The 22,868-nt window shown below is 40.7% G+C and overlaps 1 protein-coding gene across 2 annotated transcripts; it reads left to right on the top strand.

Annotated features, from left to right (window-relative positions):
- Positions 1 to 4,210: 4,210 nt before the first annotated feature.
- On the top strand, positions 4,211 to 12,036 carry LOC104314248 (matrix metalloproteinase-27). 2 transcript variants are annotated; one of them, XM_009913628.2, is made up of 10 exons: positions 4,211 to 4,393; positions 4,746 to 4,984; positions 5,591 to 5,739; positions 5,837 to 5,965; positions 7,995 to 8,156; positions 8,329 to 8,452; positions 8,746 to 8,876; positions 9,103 to 9,262; positions 11,342 to 11,445; positions 11,654 to 12,036. In XM_009913628.2, exons 1-10 carry the CDS (start codon positions 4,277 to 4,279, stop codon positions 11,752 to 11,754), a joined length of 1,416 nt encoding a protein of 471 aa, XP_009911930.1. In that variant the 5' UTR covers positions 4,211 to 4,276; the 3' UTR covers positions 11,755 to 12,036. The 2 variants fall into 2 exon arrangements, with proteins under 2 accessions (XP_009911930.1, XP_069664406.1); XM_069808305.1 differs by lacking the exon at positions 9,103 to 9,262.
- Positions 12,037 to 22,868: the final 10,832 nt, after the last annotated feature.

Below are 22,868 nucleotides of genomic sequence, written 5' to 3' on the forward strand. Positions count from 1 at the left end.
ATTATACTCTTTATAAAACCTAAACAAAAATTATAAAATAATAAAAATAAAATTAAACTACAGTAAATCAAAGGCTTTAATGAAGAAATTAATTTATATGAAACCTGTTCTCACAAGGTGATTTAGCTACCAGTTCTTTAATTTGAAACCTTAGTAGCAATGCTATTTAATCATATTTTCTTGTGTAAGCCAGTGCTACTGAGCTACCAATGACAATTAAACCAAAAATTGTTTTAGGAGTATATAAATCTAAATTGATTATGTTGGTTTAGCAGAGATGGTCTACAAACATAGCACAAGATTTACAGGGAAAGATAATATTTCTTACTAGACCAATTATCTATTAAAAAATAAAAATTGGGGGCACACATTCCCTTCAGATATGAAGTAGAAGCAGCAGATCTCAAGGTATTGCCAGAACAGCTCCTCAGATTTAGAGCAGAACACTAATCCCTCTCTAGAAGAAAAAAGTAGTGGGTACTCATGGGGCAGAGAGAATGTTAAATGGGGACAAGGGCTAAGGAGGTAGTTATGTTTTGGAAGAAAGAGAGAGGTAAAGGGTAATTTACAGTCCATGGAAGATGAAGAAGTTAAAGAGAGGATGAAGTTTATAATGGTATATTTTAGTTCATGCTTTTTGGTATCCTGTGAAGTTCTGATTTTCAGTTGCCAGGCAAATTTTTTTTGAAATTTATTTTATGGATTTCCCTTGAGCAGGAAGACCAAGAGCTCAAAATGAAGGATTTCTTTGTGACAAATATTTATCGTGCTTATGTGAGTGAATATTTCCTTTGCCTGTGTGACCGTGGCAATTGCTCATTCCAGCCACACCATTAGGAGGAAGGCATATCTGGTGCCAGCAGCTCTCGCCTGCCTGCAGGCACAAGCACTGCTTTCAGTAACTTGGAATCTGGGTGTTGTTTCCTACTCAGTCCACACAATCACCTGCCATTTTCTTACTCTCTTTTGATAAGTTTACAGTCCTATTTGCTAATTACTGTACTATGGTAGAGTACCTTACCAATCCCTAGTGTCTGGTTACTTACTGGTTTTTTGTGTCATCATAGCCCATATCGTTATTAACTGAGACAGATTTGCCCAGGAAGGGATCCAATTCCCTAAATACATGTTTAGTGCATTTGAGGTGCTGTAGGGTATCCAAGTCACCCACACAGGTATGAAACAGGACTGCTGGGAGACCAGCACTTCCCAAAGACCCACAGAGCCTACACTGTCTCTAGGCACCTATGTTTGGGTGGTTGAATCACGCCCTCACAGGCTGCAGTCTTTGCTAAAGGTTTGCCAAGGGTTAAATACATTATTTGAACCACTTGCCATTGTCCCATGTTTTTCACTCAAGCTGAGTAATGATTCACCTTTGTTGACTCTATGGTAAGATTGAGCCTGCAAAGTAGTGGCTCAACTCTCCTGACTGAACAGTTATCTAGTGCCATTGAGGTACCTGAAGGTTTCCAGCTGGCCTCCAACTACCAGTCTGGAAGCCACATGTCCCCTCTAGGTCCTGAGTGACAGCCACCAGACCTGTGTCAATGTCTCAGGTTCACTAGACTGTATCAAAAGCACTGCAAATCACTGTTTAGGCAGCTTAATTGCAGCTTAAGTGTTTTCATATGATCTCAGGCTTAGGCTCCCATCATAGTCAATGGTGTTGGTCAAAACATTTGGTGAGCTCCTCAGAGCTGCACAAACCATCTTAAATTTACCTCTTACATGCGGTCAGATGAAATGCTCTCTAGATGCCATTTGACCATATTGATTAGATTTCTGTTGATATAATGCAAGCTTAGACACTTAACTCATGTGCAGACACCCATGTTGTGAACACTTAGGGAAGATGAATCCCTGCTGGTATTCTGTTAAGATCACCATGATGCAGCAGTATTGATGATTCCTGTGATGCTCTGTGTAGCATCAGTTTGTTCTACCAATGTGATGAGGATAGGCAGCTACCTTTCTGGGTTAAAACATAGGTCACATTATTGCAGTGTGGATAAAACCAATTCTAGGATAAGAAAAGAAGTCATGATCGACATCAGCCAACTCTAACCAATGTCAAAGATAAGCATTAGGAAACCACAACCATCAGCTGCTTATACAGCTTCTTTTCCCAGATCTCAAGGCCAGCTATAGACATATTTGTGAAACTGCATGCGAAAAAACGTGTTTGGGCTTCTCTCCGACGGGCAGTAGGAACTGGCTGCTGTGTTGTGGAGGTGGTCGAGTTGCAAAACCCTGAAAGTGCTTCAAGTGGCATAAGCCTCCATCATCTGTCACTCAAATGTCTTCTGAGTAAACACTAATGTAGCTTGAGCTGTTGGCTGAAACTAGAAATGTAGTCTAAATTGGTTGTTTAAGGTTCTCTATGTTCAATAAAGACAGAGAGCACCTACAGAAGCCAGTTCATCCTACTCTAAGATAGCTCCTTGAATCACTCTCCAGAGATACATATTTCTCCATTTTCTATAGAAGAATGCTTAACTAATAAATGTATAAAGTTAGGTGCAACTAATCTTAACATATCTGCTCTCATTGTCTCTATCCTTCTACTGCTACACAGTAGACAGCTGTGGGGATCTTATGGCCAACCACAGTGGGAAAAAAGAAAACCACTTCTCCAGTTCATATCAAATCTGCTCATAGTGCTGCCTTGATTTTTTAGAAAATTAAATTAATATAGGCCAAAACATGTTTTCCAAAAATGTGTTCTAGTGCCATTGGAAAATATGCTTGGTGCAAAAGCCACTGAACAGGGGTTTGTCTTTTGTGACCTATGCCATGTATCTAGTCAGATGATAGCACCATGGGCATTCCTTCTAGCTTTAAAACCTTTGAGACAAACAAATATATCCATTTAAAAACATAAGACAGATCTCAAAAAAAAAGTCTGTACTTCTGGATAAACACACACATGATTTCCAGCATCAGTTCAGTCGAGCCCTCCATCTCAGAAAATTCGTTGTCACAGTTTGTACCTCAGTTACAGAACTGAATGGGATCCAGGCCTTATGGGTCTCTTACCATACCATACAATGATACTAAAAACAAATTAAAGGAAGGATTTGTTGGTTTGGGGTTTTTTTTATGGTAGCTGAGAAATGCTGTTAACAAAGAAGTTTAACTAACGAGGCTACATTGTGAAATTTGGGCAGAAAATTCATCATGAACATCTCCAGCTGGAGAAAAGTTGGCTGCGAGTGACATCAAAAAAGCCAAAAACACAGAAGCAAGGATTTCCTGAAAAAGCCACAGTCCAACATGATCATATTTCTTACAAGTGTTTTGTAAAATTTGAGTACATTCTGTCAGAATTCCTCTGAGATGCCGAACACCTTCAGCTTCCATTGCTGCCAGTGGAAGAGGAAGGTACTTGGCCAGCATAGGGTGAAATCCTGTAATTTGTCACAGCTTGTGTGACTCTTGAAACTTCCTTTATTCTGAATTACTTAAGACAGGAAATAATCATATCCCCTGTGGCTAATGTGGTTAAACTGAAGAAACCTTTTGTGATGAAATGGCAGATAGGTAGGTAGGTAGATAGATAGATAGAAAATAGATAGATAGATAGATTAGATAAATGCAGACAGCTATAAGATTATTCACCTCCTTTAGGCTGGATTTATAGAGTAAAATCTTTTTTGTTTATGTATATTATGTATATCTTGGATTCCACCAGTATAATTTAAAGGAAACACCTTTTCAAAGAGTTGCAGGGAAGAGGTGGGGAATGATTTGGGGTTTTCATCCATTTTCCAAATCACCCAGTCTCACTTTATGGATCAACTTAAAAAGAAAACTTTCTGCTTACAGTAATTTCTCCCAAAGTTTTAATTTTTTTGGATGGGATTCATATCTGCTACATGACTCCCATTTTCTAGGCTGAGAATTAGGAGTCCCTCCCTGTACATTTGGTGGCCTCATTTCACACAGCTGGGTACAGACAACTTAAAAGGTTTCATCTGGCATGAAATTGCTCAGGTTTGCTAAAATTCAGTGTAAAATAACTAAAATTGAGTGCCAGTTTTGAAATGGTATCCAAGCAGCTTAGGATTATTCAAATACTAACTGACTTCAGATGTCTGTGAAATCGGATGGGTTTAATTATGTTTTATCGTGTCAGTGTTATAGGCTGTGCGGAGGTAAGCAGAGCATGATAAACTCTGAGTCAGTCTACAGCTGAGTCTACAAAACACCCCATAACTGTACGAACTGGATACGCACAGAGTAGAAAGCAGACTGCTCTCCTACCAGGACAGAGATGGGAGTAAGAATGAAGGATCTTTCACTTTTGCTCTTAACGTGTGCAGCTCTTTCTAACACTCTTCCCATCCACCCAGAGAAAGACAGCAAAGAAGAAGATGTAAAGCTTGTACAGGTAACTACATTGTCCATATCTGAGATCTATTGAGCCTTCTCTTTTTAGATATGATCTGCGTGTTCCAGCTACACAGCAGTTTGCTGTCTGAGACAATGATATTACACAGAACTCTGTTGCCCAAACTTTACTAAAGTAGGATAAACAGTACAAACTGGAAATGTCAAGTAAATAAAAGTCAGGGATAATGTTGTCTGCTTCTGTTTAGCTACAATCCTCAGGAAAACATTGTGCTCCAAAATCACAGGCAGATGGTTTTGCCAGCAAAGTACACAAACAATATCAGTCCTAAGGTATTTGTTTAAGAAACAGATCAAAATGTGAAATGTGCTTGCTTTTTTTTTTTCACTAGGATTATTTAAATAAATTCTATGCTGTTGAGCCAGATCCAAATCAACTTGGATGGAAAATAAATGCTGAATCCACTGCTGAAAAACTTCAGAAAATGCAGCAATTTTTTGGTTTGAAAGTAACTGGAAAACCAGATACTGAGACATTGGAAATGATGAAGAAACCCAGGTGTGGAGTTCCCGATGTGGGTCTCTATGGTGTTACTCTGCCAGGATGGAAGAAAACCAAGCTGACATACAGGTAGTATATCAATAATTACTTTTTTAGTTTAAATTTTGGTTTTGTGGGTATCCACATTTGTTATATTTAAATAGAAGTTCTATAGCAATTCTTTCCAGTAGGGAATACAAAAATGTTTCTCTTTTCCCAGCTGTTAGCTAAGCATATTCCTGAGAGGAATTTCTGAGCGTCAAGCTGGGTATTTTACATTTTCTGAGTCAACCACAGTATTTTGCCTGTCATGTATCACTCCTGATAAATATTCTGTGAGCCAAACAGAAATATGAATTACGCCCTGTACAAGCCCTGTTATCTTCAAAATTTGCTAAGACCAACAGTTTAGTAGTCACAGAAACCTGAGGAGATGACTTTCCTCATGCTCAAGAGATGACCTCCTGGCTAAGGGCCATTTTGAGAAAAACTGATACTGTGTACACAATTATTATTATGAAAAAGACATGTTGGACAGTTATCACATTCCTCAAACTCAGTCAGAGATGAATCTTGGGAGCTATTGGATTACAGGTCAAATTGCTTCTTTTACATCTCTGTTCATCATCTTAACAATATTGGAGAAATTCTTTCTGCAAACACTAAGTATTATTACTTGAACCTTCATAACTGTAGAATTGTGAACCACACTCCAGATATGGGCAAAGAGGATGTGGATAAAGCAATCCAGAAGGCATTTAAACTGTGGAGCACTGTCACCCCGCTGATTTTCACTCGTATTCATGAGGGAATAGCAGATATAATGATTGCTTTTGGGACCAAAGGTAATACACTGACTGCATACCAATAGTAAGATTAATGTAAAGATTTTCCAATAGTCGTGACATAAACTCAATATTGTTTCAACATCTTATTGTTTAGCTCATGGACGTTGCCCTCGTTATTTTGATGGCCCCCTTGGCATCCTCGCTCATGCCTTTCCACCTGGCAATGGTTTTGGTGGTGATGTGCACTTTGATGACGATGAAGATTGGACCACAGGCTCAGCTGGTAGGTAAAAAAAAGGTTTCTGAAGTGTGATGCATATGGGTAAATTCCTTTTTGATTTTATCTAAGTGAAGGAATGGACTGAGATGAAACACAGCATTAACCATAAGAGCAGTTCGAGCATATTACAGCCATCCTCCAACTGGGATACTTATAATAATGCTGACATAAAATTAGTCTGATCTACTCTAGCTCTTATTTAGCACTGGTAAAGTTACCACCAGGACAACCCTTTTCACATATGAATGCTACAGACACGGGCCACTCTCACCTGGGAGTTGGCAGGGCCCATGCCCACCAGTTTCACAACCCGTGGTAAAAGCTTTCTGACGTTTTCCCCTCCTGGTGCACATGCCGGCACCAAGTCTGGCACTACCACACACTGCAGAGGAAGCACACCATGCCTTGCAGCAGCCCTCAGAGGAGATCCCCACCACCTAAAAAACATTACAGCCACCAGTGATAATAAAGAGTCTTCACTAATAATACCAAGATAGGTCCAGCTATAGGCTGTTACAGCTTTACTCTGTATTCAAGCTAGGATGGGATTATACATGAAAGTGTTCTCCAAGAAATTTCAGCTGCCTGCCAGCAGCTGGGAGTCTGAACATGCTGTTCAAGCCACCCACGGGCTGAGATGCAGTGTGTAGAGCTGACTACAGATGTGTGCCACGGGACCAGAGGAGAGGGGAATGCCGAGTGCTCAACCACCTGGCCGGGACCCATCTTCTCACCTCAATCCCCCCCCTCAACCTCCAGGCTGGCTATACAGCACATGCTGCCTCTGACAGATCTGTCAGTACATGGGCACATTACTCTTTAGTACTTTAGATCCTTTTCTCATCCAGTTTTTGGGATGGAAAACTGCAGAGGATAACTGTAGCAGGAGAACTGAGGTCAAGCTGTAGAAAAGGCAAGGAGCTAACAAACAGGAAGGTGCTATAAGAACACTGCACGAGGAGGAGAGGTGCTGCTTTATTGTGCTGGGAAAAAAAAGGACGAGAGGTGGGCATGTCACACTGATAAGTTGCAATGTTTTCCCCACACTGGGACTGAATGGGTCAACCCATTCCTTGCTGCCATTCCTCAACAGCACAGCTCCAGTCGCCAGGCATTGCAGAACTCATTGCGGAGCTTGGAGGACTTGTGAGAAGGGAGGACTGGAAATATGGGTGGAAAAATTGAGGCTTTGTTTGTTTTTTTGAGAAGTGGATATCTTGGCTTCAGCCAGCCTTTCTTGGGCAATCAATGACCAGTCCTCTGCACTGACACAGACTTGTGATCTTCATTAAGTCTTTTGATATTGCTGGCTCTTGGTCTGCAGGGCAGATGATCATTCTTCCCTAATTCAGAAAAGAGCGTTACTTGGAGGGATGCACGTCGAAGGAAATTCCATTTTCATCTATTTACTGTGTTAATATATTTCACTGGGAATAAGCATGCATAAGCATAATATTTTAAAAAGATATTTTATTTGACAAGGCTATAAAGAAACCATATGCTTTAAAGTCCTAATGATAAAAAGGTAAATCATTCTGCTAACATTCTATTTTTCCTTGTCTATTCCTGATCTCACTTTTCTTTCTTAGTTTTGTAGGAGGGGGAGTGACACACAGAGTGACACTTTGGTACCTCGAGTGAGCATGGAGTGCATTGTCCTGTCCTTGCCCTGGAGAGCTGTTAGTTTGACCTGACTCACTATCTAATCTGTTCTAGCTCAGCCAGGAAACCCTGCCAGGACATTCCTCAGAGCTGCACCCACACTCACCCCCAGACAGCTACTCATGCTGCACACATACTTTCAGTAGCTAACAGAAAGAACAGCAGGAAAGAGGGCCAAAAGCCACTCCCTTCTAGTGGGGGAAGAACACCACTTTATCCTATTAAAAAAAAATGTTTATGTATATGCATACCCTAGTGAATTTCAACATATTGTATGAAAACTAGCACTGAGCAATAGCCCTGTTGTGTTTATATCAGCCATCTGCAGACCAAAATTAGACTGATCTCTTCTGTCCATCCATTTTTTAAGGGTTCAACTTGTTCCTCGTTGCTGCTCATGAGTTTGGCCATGCCCTGGGTCTCTCCCATTCTAATGACCAGAGGGCTTTGATGTTCCCCAATTATGCCTACATCAGCCCCAGCGAATTTCCCCTCTCTCCAGATGATATAAGTGGCATTCAGTCCATTTACGGTGAGTAAAATCCATGGCTTAAAAAAAGAAGTAAGCAGGAGAGAAATAATCTCTTTCACAAACTTTAGCCATAAAAATAATTGTATTCTCATAATATCAAAAATACATTTATATGTGAAAACCTTAATGTTTCTACAAATTTGGTGTATTCTTTCTAAAATGTCTCCCCTAGGATCTCCACCAAGTGCCCCAGATAAAAGGCCAGCCATCCCTACCTCACCTGAAACCTGTGGCTCCCAGATGTCTTTTGATGCTATAACTACACTCCGACGAGAAGTAATTTTTCTAAAGGGCAGGTAAATATTGATATGACATTTGTCTCTGTGAGGTTTATTTTTTCCTGATTTCTACAAAGACTGAATACTTTGGTGGTTCACATAATTATGATAATGAGACAAATGGATAGATTTCAGTTCATGGAAATAAAACTTTTAGCAGATACAAGTTATATTACTATTTTTGCAGAGTCTGAAAAGCTCCACTGTCGAGAAAGAGCTTGTAAGTCACCACATTGTTCACATTCTTGTGCATATATAGAAATGTCTGTGGTTTACTATTTACTACAAAAACTGTTTCATATTTAAATCAGGCACTTATGGCGAGTCTATCCTGATAATTCAGAAGTTGAACGTGAATTGATTTCTACCTTCTGGCCAACTCTGCCAGCTGGTATTGAAGCTGTGTACGAGAACACGAAAGACCAGATCCTATTTTTCAAAGGTGAAGTATGAGATCTTCCATAAATTTTTCTTAACTTTAATTCTGTGGGAAGATGGGAGGAAGGAAGGGTAGCTATATGTGCATAAAATTGACTTTTCAAATAAATAAATAAAAAACTTACACATTTAATCTAGTTTTCCTACAACCTACAGTAAGGGAATGCATTTTTTCTTTTACTGTCTGAAAATCATTGGTGAAACTAGGTATTTTGGGGATTTTTTAACAGGCAATAAATTCTGGGTTATCAGCGGATATCAGGTGTTGCTTGGTTATCCAAAGAATATCAACACACTGGGCTTCCCTAAAGGTGTCAAGAAAATTGATGCAGCTGTTTGTGATAAACAGACAGGGAAGACAGTCTTTTTCACAGGTGACAAGTACTGGAGGTAAGAAAAATTGACTAATGTTTTATTATGATTGACTCCAATATAATCTGTATACAATTAAAATTGTCCATGTGATAAAAGAGAAAGTAGACCTTTAGGTAACTATATGTAACCAGGTGACTATAGTAATCCTACTTTTCTTAGAAACATTTCTTTGACTCTTTCAGGAGGAGAAGAATATAGCTTTGACTTTTGAGAGCTTAAGGGTGCCCTGAAATGGGCATTCAAGATATGGACCCATTTTGATGCATTACACCTTGAAGCTGAAAAAATTCCAGCATGTAGAGAAGTTTTACAAATACGATAGACAAAATTATTTCTAGAAAATAAAGATCTGAAAGCTAACCTACTTCAGTAGAAGGCTGGCTGGGATGGCTTGTGCAGGATTTCTCTGATTTCTGAAAAGTCCTGGGTTATTTTATCTTTTTTAGAGAGATAGAAATGATAGTTCATTTTTCTTTCTTTGGCTGGTTAGTATTGGATTTGCACATGCTGCTTCTAAATCCTATTCCCAAGCTGTCATGAATGAGTCCTGATACCCAAATACCAGGCAAATGGAAGCAAAAAACCAGCTTTGGGAAGCTCATAGATTCCTCCTGTTTGCAAGGACAACTGCTGCAAAGGCCTTCTGCAGGCAACCAGGAGCATGCATGGGTCAAACAGTCTTTATTGTGGTTAATTGTGGAGTTCCTCAATGAGACAAACAGTATCAGCCGGATTTTGAGCTGTATGTCATTTCCTTTTTGATAGTTTTGGAAAGAGTATTTACAATATCTTGTATTGCTATTTTACTGCCTTGGTCACAAGACAAAAGCATTCAAGAAAACCACAGGATTTCTTACCTAGTAACTCATTCTCTCAGTCTCATGTCCCTGTGAAAATTATTTCTTGTATCCAAGGAGAAGTAAAACAAAGACTTGTTTGTTTGCTTGGTTTTTTTTCCTGAGAGGGTTCCTCAAATCTTGAGGAACCTTTTAGGTCCTCCTTTCAGCCCCCAAATTCAGCCCCATCTCATAAAAATTGTCCTGGCTCAGTTAGGAACAACTTGATTGTACTAGAAATGTCAGCTTCCTTTCCTCCATCTAAGTCTGTCAGCTAGTAGAGGATTATGTACAATATCATATAAAAGTCTAAGAGGAGTTTAAAATTCATGCAATAAATATGTGCAGTCGCTATAGTGGGAATCAACCTGGCCAGTTTCCACGCACTCTCTGTCACACTGCTATCGTTAGAAGAGGTAAATCCCAACCCTGCTGTCAAAAACACAGGTCTTCCTTCAATTTGTTTCACTCCAGATGCTTCTTTGGAGATGTCTGCCTTTACGTCCTGGTTTTGGCTGGGATAGAGTTAATTATCTTTCCAGTAGCTGGTATAGTGTAGTGTTTTGGGTTCAGTAAGAGAATAATGTTGATAACACACTGGTGTTTTCAGTTGTTGCTAAGTGGTATTTAGACTAAGTAAATCAAGGATTTTTCAGCTTCTCATGCCTAACCAGCAAGAAGGCTGGAGGGGCATAAGAAGTTGGGAGGGGACGCAGCCAGGACAGCTGACCCAAACTGGCCAATGGAGTATTCCATACCATGTGACATCATGCCCAGTATATAAACTGGGGGAGTTGGCCGGGCTGGGGGGAATCGCTGCTCGGGAACTTAGCGGGCGTCAGTCAGTGAGTGGTGAGCAATTGCATTGTGCATCACTTGTTTTGTATCTTCCAATCCTTTTATTACTATTATTGTCATTTTATTATTATTATCATTATTAGTTTCTGCCTTTCTGTTCTGTTAAACTGTTTTTATCTCAACCCATGAGTTTTACCTTTTTTTTCCCAATACTGCATTGTGCTTAGTTGCTGGCTGGGGTTAAACCACAACACTTTATCAGCAAACAGGTAGCCACGTCATGGAAAACGCAATGGCCAGATCCTACAGACATTTGTGCGAGTAGATAACTTTACTCTCTGTAACCCCAGTGAAATTAGTCAAACTACAGACAGTGGACACCTTTCAGCAGCTGCTTAATTCTTTGCAAAATTGATATCTAAACTCTGTAAAATTGCATGTTTCCCTTCATATGATTTAGGTTTGATGAAAACAGCCAGTCCATGGAGAAGGGTTATCCTAGACAGACAGTTGATGACTTTCCAGGAATTAGCCAGAAGGTTGATGCTGTTTTCCAACAGAAAGGTAAATGAAATGAGCTTTTAAGTAAAATCAGTTTACTTGTAAATAACATAAGTTCTGGAGTTAAGATGAATGTCATTATTGCTGTATCCTGCAAAAGACAGAACTGAAGAGGTGCTCTCCTGTGTGTACGAAGATGATGTTCCCTGCTTTGTCAGAATGAAGCTATTTCTTGCATCCATAACATAATGCTTTACTTTTTTATTTCCAGGATTATTCTACTTCTTCCATGGATTGAAACAGTGGGAGTTTGAACCTACTGCTAAAAAAGTTATCCGTGAAATAAAGAGTAACAGCTGGTTTAACTGTTAATATCATTAAACTTTCTTACACACACCAAATGAGAATAAAAATCATTGTAGATTGCTCAGAGGTCGTTCCTATTTACATTGCTCTACAGAAGAGGCAACAGGACTAGTTTTCATATATGTCTACTATTTCAATAAATCAGCATGCCAGTTCTAGTTGTATCTCCAAAGGCTAGAATAAAACCGCATTTTTTCTCCCGATTAAGTGCAAAATGTCCAACATAATTTAGTAGTAATACTCCAGATGGGTTTTCAGATATTTTGGCAATAAATGGTTTTAAGTTGATGTCAACTATTTTCTGCTTCATCTGTTGAAGGTGTTCTGTATTTCTGAGGTGTGAAAGACTTCAGGTTAATATATTAATATCCTTCCAACATACAATGTTTTTATTTTGCTTCTTTTCTCTCCAAACATCAAGAGCCAGGCTTTTCATTATCAGTTGTTTTTTTCTGTCCTCTGTCTTGCATCCTCTCCTGCTCTTCTTTGAGTATTATAGCCTTGTCCCTTTCACATCATATCAGTATTTTGCCACCAAAATCACCCTCCAGCCCCAGCGCCTAAATACATTATCCAACTCTGATCTGTCTTTTTAGCATAACAATAAGCATTTCATCAGTGGCCATTTTTTGTGAATCTATGAATGACATCCTTCATAAAGCAGCCCTGTCCTACTCAAGAAATAGATTCAATTACCATGTCATGAATCACAACCTTTCCTCCACTAACACAAAGCATGTGCTTCAAGTACACATATATCTGAGATTTACTACACGCTGCCATCACACATGGAGCAAGCTCCTCACAAAATCAGACAAAATCTATAAAGTCACAGCCGTATTCTCTCCAAGTATTTCCTTTACATTTAATTCTGGAAACAGGCGCAGAACACACTGCCTGCATGGCTAAATATATCTGTGAATATGATCTTATTAGTATTGCCTTGTCCTCCTGCTCCCTAGTTCTCACATACCTGGCTGTTTGGCACACCTGTTGCATGTTTGAATAAAAAGCTTCTTTTTGCTGTGTGCTTTTACAGTCCCAGATAGTTACAACAATGCAATGATCCCAATCTGAACCTTACCTACCTGATTTGGTGTAAACAGCGAGAGTACCATTATTTTGCTGCTATTGCTGTAAGAACCCCACTGTCTTGGTTCCCACCAGGAAATCAAAATAGAGGCTCAGATATGCTGTTTCACCAATCTATAAAACTAATCGTGGTGAACAACATCACACTCTAGATCCCTAACAAAATTTAAAATTGAAGTGGGATGGAATGCTAGACATTTGGGTGAGATTCATCTGACTTAACTTTAGCTTTCTGTCTATCTACATATCTACTCTACACGAGTTAAGGAAGATCCCTGTACTGAAAGAAGAGGGAGAAGTTCTCCACAATGTTACTTGTCTCGTCTCATCCAAAGACTGTGCCTGGGCAAACCAGTATCTTCAGCCCCTGGAGAAAACACCTATTTGCTGAGGAGGGCTAGCCAACTATCTCAGAGTAGCTAACTTTCAGACAGCTAAAGTTTGGTGACATTTATAGTGTCTTTGCTGGGTATCTTTCAGTTTTTATGTGATCCAAAATAGAAGGACATCCTATTTTTATCCTCTCTGATGTTCGCTTTCTGGCAAGATACACCAGCAGCTTTTTATATCATGACAAGCCAGTGATAAAATTGTCTGAAGGCACCTGCTTGGACTGACACTGCCTGTGGAGTGACCATGATATCCCACGACAAGAGCAGAACATGCTGGAGGCAGGTGGGATGGAGACGGTTCCTTACCTATTTCTGTATTTCCAGCCTCCTTAAACTCTTCTCCAGCATTCAATTCAATTGATGGCTGTGCAGAAATCAGTCAGCCCAATCACAGAAACTGCCAAGTTACACCCACGTGTTTATACTCAGAGGCAAGATTGCTTTTTCACACACACTGTGCTCAGTGTGTAATACAATTGTAATTTTAGCTGCAAGAAAAGTTTAATCATTGAGTCACTAAGGAAATTATTCAGTCCTTTGTAATACATGGGCAAGTTCCTCTGTCTTCAGATACATAAACAAACATAGCTACTCTGTGCTCCTTCTTTTCTCAGGTGAAACATTGCTTCACAACTTGTCTTAAAGGAAGTTAATCTTCAACAGTGAAATGCTGTTAATGAAGTTTTCTGACTGGCAGCTTTGGCATTCTGTTAAAACAGCATGGAGCGTGTGTTTACAGGTCACCTGCAAAAATAAATGAAGCAATGAGTACTGCTTTCCCTCTATTTGAGAAGAAGGCCTGAAAAGTCACTCCCAACACAAAAAGACTTGACTTTTGACTAGTGAAAACAGCTTGGTCACTCAGTTTTCCCTCTTCACTTGTTGTTTCTTTGGAGGAATAGGAGCCAGAATAGGAGTGTCACAGAAGAAATCCAGTAAGTGGTGAGTGCTTAGTGGTGGTCCTTTCTCTCCATCTCTGCCAGGAGCCTGGCTAACATGGGATTATTGTATCTTGCACCTCACCGTATCCTCCCACAGCTCTAAAGAGCTCCCAATACCACCTCCCCAGCATTCTTTTATGCCATCTATAGCTCCTCATAATGCATGTCCCCATGCTACATTTAGGTTACCAGCTGAGTAATGCTGTGCAGTTACCCATGGGCTGACCAGCCACTGGCCCCACAGCCCAGCCAAGGGATGAATTATCTACCTTCCCATTAACAGGGTGTTTTCTCCTCTAGCCAGCTGGTATTTTCCACAAAACCTGTAGGAACCACAAAGTCTCAGTTCAGCTTGGCTGAAGTTTGCCAGTACCTTCAGTTACTGTGGAACCAGCCGGACACAGAAACAGATACACAGAAAAAAGGATCCCACGTGGTCAAGCTAAAGTAATTGTCTCAGTGTTTTTACTAAACATCCTTCTTGCTTTTCAAGGCACATTTCCATTTGGTTTTGTAATGTCATAGTCCCCCTGCTGTTGACCAGAGGAATTTGGAAGGGCAGACAAGGCAAGTCAGAAAAGATAGAAAAACAAGGAGAAAGCTAATCCCTACCTGTCTTTCCAGTTGTTTCATATCACAAAGAAAAAAATGGTCATTTGTTTCTTGGCCAACTAATGTTTTTTTAACAGCTGTTTTTCAAATGGATCGTAAGATTGTGATGATGAGACTGGATTAGGAAATGAGGATATGATGCCTCCTCATGTAATGTGTTGCTGAGACACATGAAGTACAGCGTCCCTGGTAGATTGTTCTGAAAAGTCCTGCTTGCTTCTCTGCCTGCAAGAACCTTGTCTCTCAGCACTGGTATGGGAGTGCTTTAGCTACCAGAGTGGGGCAGGAGCTGTGTATAATCAAATACTTTCTAGAGAGAGCTTAAAACCCACCTCTTCCCCTTACCCTTTCAGGTGAGCAACCTATCTAGTGTGTTCTTGGGTGACAGACAGGTCACCCCAAAAGCCTTGAGAAAACTGATACTGAATCTTTCTAAGGGTTTGGTACCTGAAAGGAAGAAAAAAGACAAGCATGGGAGCTTACATATGGAGAAAGAACTTGTCATTACCTGGATGCACATACCTGGTCTTCCCTGCACTTGCTCATAACTTCATGTCTCTTGCAGCTAATTGCCAAAAACCTGATAACAGAAAAGGAAGCTGCAAGGCCAGTATTTAAGCATTGATAGCCAACATACTCTTTGGACAGCTTATGAAGTTTGAACACTGAACCTTCAGACATGCCAGAACCGTGCCCAAAGCAGAGTACTAAAACCTAGTACAGCCATTGTGGGTACTGAGACACGACGCTGGCAAGAAATGCAGGTGAGCTGCACAATGTGCCTGGCTAGAACAGGAAAGAGCACTTCTCTGAGGGCTACAGACACAGGCAGGGATCTTGGCAGGGTGAGCACTCTTAATGGCAGCTGTCTCAGTGACATTACTGAGTGCATCCTGTACGCATACTTTGTAGACAGAACCTAAACGTTTGAGATGTAGGTTCTGTGTTCTGAATCAGAGTTTTTCATGGTCTGCCTGCATTAATTAATCAAATCAGTTTGGGGGGGCAGGGGGAGTGTCTGTTGGGGTTTTTCCTCATGCATCATATGCTTCACGTGTTTTTATTATCTGTAAGCACTGTGTCTTGCTACCTTTCAATAAGTGAGTAGACATAGATGCATGTGTCTGTGTGTGTGTATGTTTGTGTGCACCGTAGAAGTGCCTTGCCCACGGGTACATGTGTGTCTGTGCAGCCTCTGCGGGGCTCTGCAGGAGTTCAGGGGCTAAAGGAGTAGGGGATCTCAGCAGCTGCATGGAAATGCCTTTTGTGCATATTACGAACAAATGCTGCTTGTAGAACTGAGGGCAATACAGCCTCCACATAACTGAGCAACACAGGTTTTAAACCATCAGATAAAGAGCCAACATGAGCTCTTAAAGACTAGGTATGGGGTGGGTAACACAGGCTTTTGATATAAGTGACTGCGGGGCATCTCTTTGACCTTGGACTGATGAGGGTGGTGGTTACTTTTGGAGCAGTTGCTGAGGATACAGAAGACTAGCACAGGCTGACAAAGAAATCTGCTTCTTGCGAGAGGATGGAGTTACGAGCTTACATGGCAGAGCACATCATACGCGTGCCACCGCCACAGCCCACAGGGACTGCCCGCTGCTCCCCAGCACCCTGCGCATCGGGGTCCTTGGGCTGGCAGGGGAGGGTCACAGCTGCCCCCCCAGGGTCACAGCTGCCACCCGGCGCTCACAGCTGCCCCAGCATCTGCTCCAGGTTAGCTCCCACAGCTCAGCTCCTCAGATGCTCGATTTTAATTGTGTGGTTGCGCAGCTCACAGTTTTCTAAGTAATAGTTTGCATAAAGGTGTTCTAAAGAGAAAAATATATGCAAGGAGAAGCATGTAGTTTTGAAAATGAAACATGCTTTGTTAATTCTATTGATAGTGTAAATTAAATTAAATAAACTGAGCACTCTGTTTACCATGTTGCTGGTGATTCGAAATCACCGAAGAGAAAACATACAGAAAAACATTGATAGAGTACTAGAAACTATGTCCTGAAGGACTGAGTCCCCTAAATTGTCAGCAACTATTATAGGAACTGGTAAAAGCAGTTTTACTCTAGACTGAGAAGGTTACACCGGTCAAGATTAAAAATCAATGTCTAAAAATGAAAGTTTTTTAAAAAAATAGCTTACAGACATACGGTAAATGTCATTATTATACAGAACTTGGTAATAAAGATGAAAAATATATAGCTTACAAAAAGCACTGGAAAATATTTTTCAGATGTGTGTATGTATATAATAGAAATATATACACATATTTACCTCTAGTTATGTTTCAGACTATCACCATTACTTTTATAAGCACTGCTTTTGATTTTCACCCAAGATTATAGAGGAAGTGATTTATACAACATATATATGAATTCTTTTCTTTAAATCATGGTGTAATTTAGCTTAGATTATTACATTTTTCCAAGGAGTTGAAAAGTGTATTTATCACTTCATACTACTGCACACAGGATTATTGTGAACAAACCAGGCACTCAGTGCAAAAGAAATTTGTTTAAAGAAGCAAGTAAAGGTTACACTGATCTCAGGAAGAGACCAAACTGCTACAAGTATGTTCTGGAGCAAAATTCTGCAAGTTAACAAGTGTTTGTTTACAAAGATGTACAGAAACATCACCTGGACATGCATTTTAACAAGAATAGAATATGGAAGGAGAACAGCTGTTTTTAAAGAAGTCTTTTTCATTTCTAAGAGTGATAAACTCTTCCCTCATTTCCAAGATCACAGTGCAGCCTGCGTACATCATGAGCTAGAGGACAGGCTTTAATTAAAGAAAAAGGTGCTGATTCAGCAAAGCCTTCAAGCTCGTGCCAAAACTGAAACACATATTTAAGTAACACTACTTCAGAAATCTTTTGCTCAGTCCTAATGAATACATCTGTGCTCATTATGAACATAGAAACGTACTGCCATAACAAAGTTCACACAAAGCATGGCCATTCCTCAAGCACTTGGCTGAAGAAATGTACATTCACACTGTTACATTCAAAATGATCTGCACATGAAACAAGAATGGGCCCCACCATCTTCCTGCCCCTTGCAGTCCCCTCAACTCTCATCCCCAGAGCTTAACCTGCCACCCTGCAAACCTTTCTGCCTCTGGTTTCGCAAAGGTTTTCCTCAGGTGCAGATTATTGGAGGACATAATTTAGGGAATCGGTGCCATTAAAAGACAAAAGGCTAAAACAGTAGCAAATTGTACAAAGGGAAATCAGAGGTCATTGATTCATTTCTGAATATGCTGTGGGATATTCTTGCACACATGGTATTTCAGTAAGAATCTGTTTAGACTGTGAAGGCCAAGTTCTAATTATCTAATTTCCACCTATATCCTTGTGTCTGGCTGTCCTACTGACTGGATCTGAGCCTTTAAAGATGCTTAACCACCAGGAAAATATAAGTCTCTGCAATTTGGGGTGAATTTGACCATCCTTAAAGCTTTAAAGTGAGTGGAAAAAGGATCCTGAACTTAGAGAACATACTGACAACGGGCAGGAAAAAAGATTTTTTCTCTTGGAGCATCTATTTGGGGCAGGGGACAAAGGAACTATAGACTTTAACACTAGGATAAGAATGCCTAGAAAGGTTTGCTGTACATTAGTGTTTGGGTTCAGAGTAGTGTGGTTTTGAAGCCAGCCTCCTCATCACCCTCACTTGCCATGAATGGTTTCAGTTTGGGGAGCACTTTGTGGCCAAAAAAATCAGATTCCTGGTAGAGAAAGCTATCTGGGAGGCTCTGCCACAGCTGCCCATGTGCCCAATGGGTAGATCTGAGCTCAGACTAAAGAATGGTCCTTTGGACACCTTCAAACCATGTGGCCAAAAGGAAGTGTTTTAGGACAAGAAGTCAGTCTGAGTCTCCTACTGAATGCTTTGCCTGTGCTTAGCTAACAGCAGGGAGTTATGAAAAAGATGGATTTAGCCCTCAGGTTATGTTTCTCTCAGCAGCAGTTACAAAAATGTAATTGTGCATGCCTTGAATCATGCTGGAATATGTTTGTGGTGTTCAAGGCAAACAGATGAATACCCAGTCTGGGCAGCTTTCCCTGACAAAACTGTGTGTTTATGTTTGCTGATGGTAGCCACAATCACCTGAATTGCTATAGTGCATAAACCCTCGTTCATTTGTGCCCTTTCTATTGACTTAGGAATTACAAGAGCAAAGTCAGTTTTGCAGCAACATGACCCTAAAGTGTCTGGCAGGAGCAAACATTTAGTGTAACACATAGGTGCTAAGCAGGTAAAACCAATATGCACTGGGAGGAGAAATAAGGAGACCTGAAGTCTGCATGCACAGGCACTGCCCCAGATGGGTTGCCTGTGGCTATCTGAAATCCCACAGCTTCATTTCAGGGCCATGCTTGCAAGGTTATTCTCTGTCCAAAATTAAAGCCAGAAGAACAACAACTGTGTCATTAACCAGGTGTGGAAGTGCTAGCTGAATCTTCTCTTATAACCCTGCTGGAAAATCAAAGGGTTGCTCAGTTTTACACAGAAGGGAAGAGAGCCAAAGAAAAGAGAAGCTGCTCACTGAAATCTATGTAAGAAACCTACTTGGGAATCCTTATGTAGCTTCCACATTCCCGTGGCCATTCACTCATCCCAGGTTATCAGACCTCTCTCTAGAAGTTATTACTGGGTCCAAGATGTGACCTACTTCTTTCATGGATTGTGTCCAGTCAGTACCTTGCTGTCCTGCCCTTCTCCTTATACAATCCTTTTTTTTTTCTGTTTGGCTTTTGGAGTTTCACATTTAAATAAAAAGACTCTTGTAACTTGTGAAGCACCAAAATGGCTTCTTGTAACATAACATCAGGACCTTGCTTCTGCCCTGGGGCAGCTGGGGCTTCCCCATCACCACCAGGCAGAAATGTCCCTGTTCCTGCAGTCTGGCACAGCAAGCCCCAGGCTCATGTCATGTGGCATCTACTCCCCCTTCCCACCAAGCTTGCACTCTTTTGGGCAAAACCTGGCTGAACCACAGAGTTGCCCTGATTTTGGCCAAGGTATGGGCTGATTTGGAAGCTCCTTTTCAAAATCACCTGCATAGCCCTACCCACCATGCTTAATCACAAGAAAATCAGCAGAAGGCGGCACACCATTGACAAATCACAGGGTTTTCATGAAGATTTCTGTAACTTTAGAGCTCCCAGGGTCATGATCAGGCTTGAGATACAATAACGAATACATTCTCCATAGTGTAATTAGACAGACTAATTCAGAGTGTAATCTAGACATCTGTAGCTAGTACTTGTTACCCATGTAACAAAAAAACTGCAAAACAGAGCTCCTTCCCTTCCAAAAATCTGCATGTAAGTCTGAAAAACTAAACCTCAGAATTCTTGTCTTGGCAAGCATACAAAGCATAACTCTGTTATGATCATTGGATGGATGATATCCTTGTCCCTTCAAGGGACACAGATAGGGCAACTTGACAGAGTTCATATTCACCCCAATTCATGACCAATGCCTTCTCTTTCTCAAGACTTGAGTGCCACAATGATTATCAGTCCCTTCCCAATTGGTTTAGATTCATTATATATTTTTTTGTTTTCCACTGCAAACCTAACCCACGTTGCTGGGAAAATAGGAAGGTGACAAAGGAGGGCACTGAGGATTACTGCAGATGAGGGCCTGAAGGTGTGTGGCAGGAGGAGGAGCATGGGTATCTAAACACAGGCATTTATAGAAGGGGTCTCCCCATCTCCCTTTCAGTGTAATAAGGCTTTATTATTAGAAGTATAAGATGAAGTACAAGAGAATAAAACAACTATAAACACAGAGAATAAACACAACTATCACATGAAATAGTAACTTGATAACATATAGAGTATTGTTGCTAAAATATGGGTACATTCATTTGTATTTGTCATTTAAATAATATTTTTATGTTCTTAGTTCCATGCTTGTAATAAAGGAAATAAATATGTTGTCTGAAATGAAACATGGGATATTAAACATGGAGCATTCCTGGGACGAAGGTATACACAAACCACATAAAGCATACAACAGTCCAAAATTTCATAGCACTCCTTAGAGTTACCACACATGACAGACACTTGCTGTTAAGAGGCTAAAATTATGAGAAAAAAAAGAAATCACCGCAAATTCTCTTAAAACAGACAAAAAAAAAAAAAAAAAAAAAGAATAGTCTGTGACTACACACTTTAAATAGACCACTAACTGTGAGGTCCTGTAATAAACCATGTTTTGGTCTTTGTTGAAGGTTGGCAGACAGGAAAGCTCACTAAAGCAAAGTCCTAGAGCTCCTCTTTAGAGTATTCACTCAGTTCCACAGTGGAAATGGATTCAGGCCCCTATATTATTCATTACAAAGAGTGTTTCCAGGCAAGTCATTCTCTTGTTTGCATTTGCATAGAACTCACTGCTTTGTGAACACAACATCTACTCATTATACTCATGGGCAAGTAACAAAGATGATTTATCTAACTCCCTAAATGAAATATATTTGCCGATTGAGGGCATTCATTTTGATCTGCTTCTGCAACACCAAGAAAAAGCAGTTTATCTGCAGATATGTCCTGCAGCTGCCTCTTCTGGGAGCCTTTCCCTCCTTCAGCATGGGCAGCCAGGAACTGTGCTCAAGGAGTCATAAACTGCTTAAAACCTGGTCTCTACACCTACTGCTAGTCACCAAAGCAGAGCTGATGTTGTAAGAGAAATACCAGGCTGCTTCTATTTGTACACTGAATACTCTATGACACAGCACAGCTATGTGCCATTGGTGTGTATAACAGAGTGGTTCCTAATCCTCTCTCTTAGACTAAGTTAATTTCTCATCCTTCAGCAATAAAACCAAACTATTTATCTGTACAACTGCTTGGCTGGCAGCTGGAACTGCCAGTATCGTATGATACCTAATAGAGACGCTAAGGTCTTGTTTCATTATCATGTACAGTAATAAGTTTATCTCCATGCACAGTAGTAAGTTTACCTCACTCTTTTGACAAAATACGTAGTAGAAATAATAGCAGTATCTTTCCTGTGCTACTGCTGGACAAGGGCCTGTGCAAATCACAGGGTATGCTATGGTACAACTGATTTCTAATTACCTAACTTGCTATACCAGTGAGCACTATGGCTGGCTGTTGTGGTTTAACCCCAGCCAGCAACTAAGCACCACACAGCCACCCACTCACTCCTCCCTCCCCTCCCCCCCAGTGCGATGGGGGAGAAAATCAGGAAAAGAAGTAAAACTCGTGGGTTGAGATAAGGATGGTTTAATAGAACAGAAAAGAAGAAACTGATAATGATAATGATAACACTAATAAAATGACAACAGTAATAATAAAAGGATTGGAATGTACAAATGATGGCCCGTGCAATTGCTCACCACCCGCTGATTGACACCCAGTTAGTTCCCCAGCGGCGATCCCCCGCCCCCAGTCCCCCCAGTTCCTATACTAAATGGGACGTCACATGGTATGGAATACACCGTTGGCCAGTTTGGGTCAGGTGCCCTGGCTGTGTCCTGTGCCAACTTCTTGTGCCCCTCCAGCTTTCTTGCTGGCTGGGCTTGAAAAGCTGAAAAATCCTTGACTTTAAACACTACTTAGCAACAACTGAAAACATCAGTGTTATTAACATTCTTCACATACTGAACTCAAAACATAGCACCATACCAGCTTCTAGGAAGACAATTAACTCTATCCTAGCTGAAACCAGGACGCTGGCCAAACTCCGAGCGATTTAACTGGATTTCATGTTGTGCTTGTATTCAGCTGTGCATTTACTGATTTAGATTTGTACACCCAAGCAGCAGTTCTTTTTCTGGGACTTGGCCATTAGCTATGTTCAGAATATCCTTTCACTCTCAGCACACCTGTCACCTTACGATGACAAATACCAGCTCAGCACCAGTCTTCACTGAGCAATGAGATCCCACATGCTTGTGCTGTTTTCAGTCTTTTTCCACTACAAACGTGGAAGGAGAGATGAGGTGTGTAACCTATCACACTTGGAAGCTACTTCAGTAAAACATGAGGAGAGGAGAAGGGCCCTTCAGTGCAAAGAGCCTCGTGCCGCCAACCTCCTT

The sequence above is a fragment of the Haliaeetus albicilla genome, chromosome 20 (genome assembly GCF_947461875.1).
Source record: "Haliaeetus albicilla chromosome 20, bHalAlb1.1, whole genome shotgun sequence".
Taxonomy (NCBI): domain Eukaryota; kingdom Metazoa; phylum Chordata; class Aves; order Accipitriformes; family Accipitridae; genus Haliaeetus; species Haliaeetus albicilla.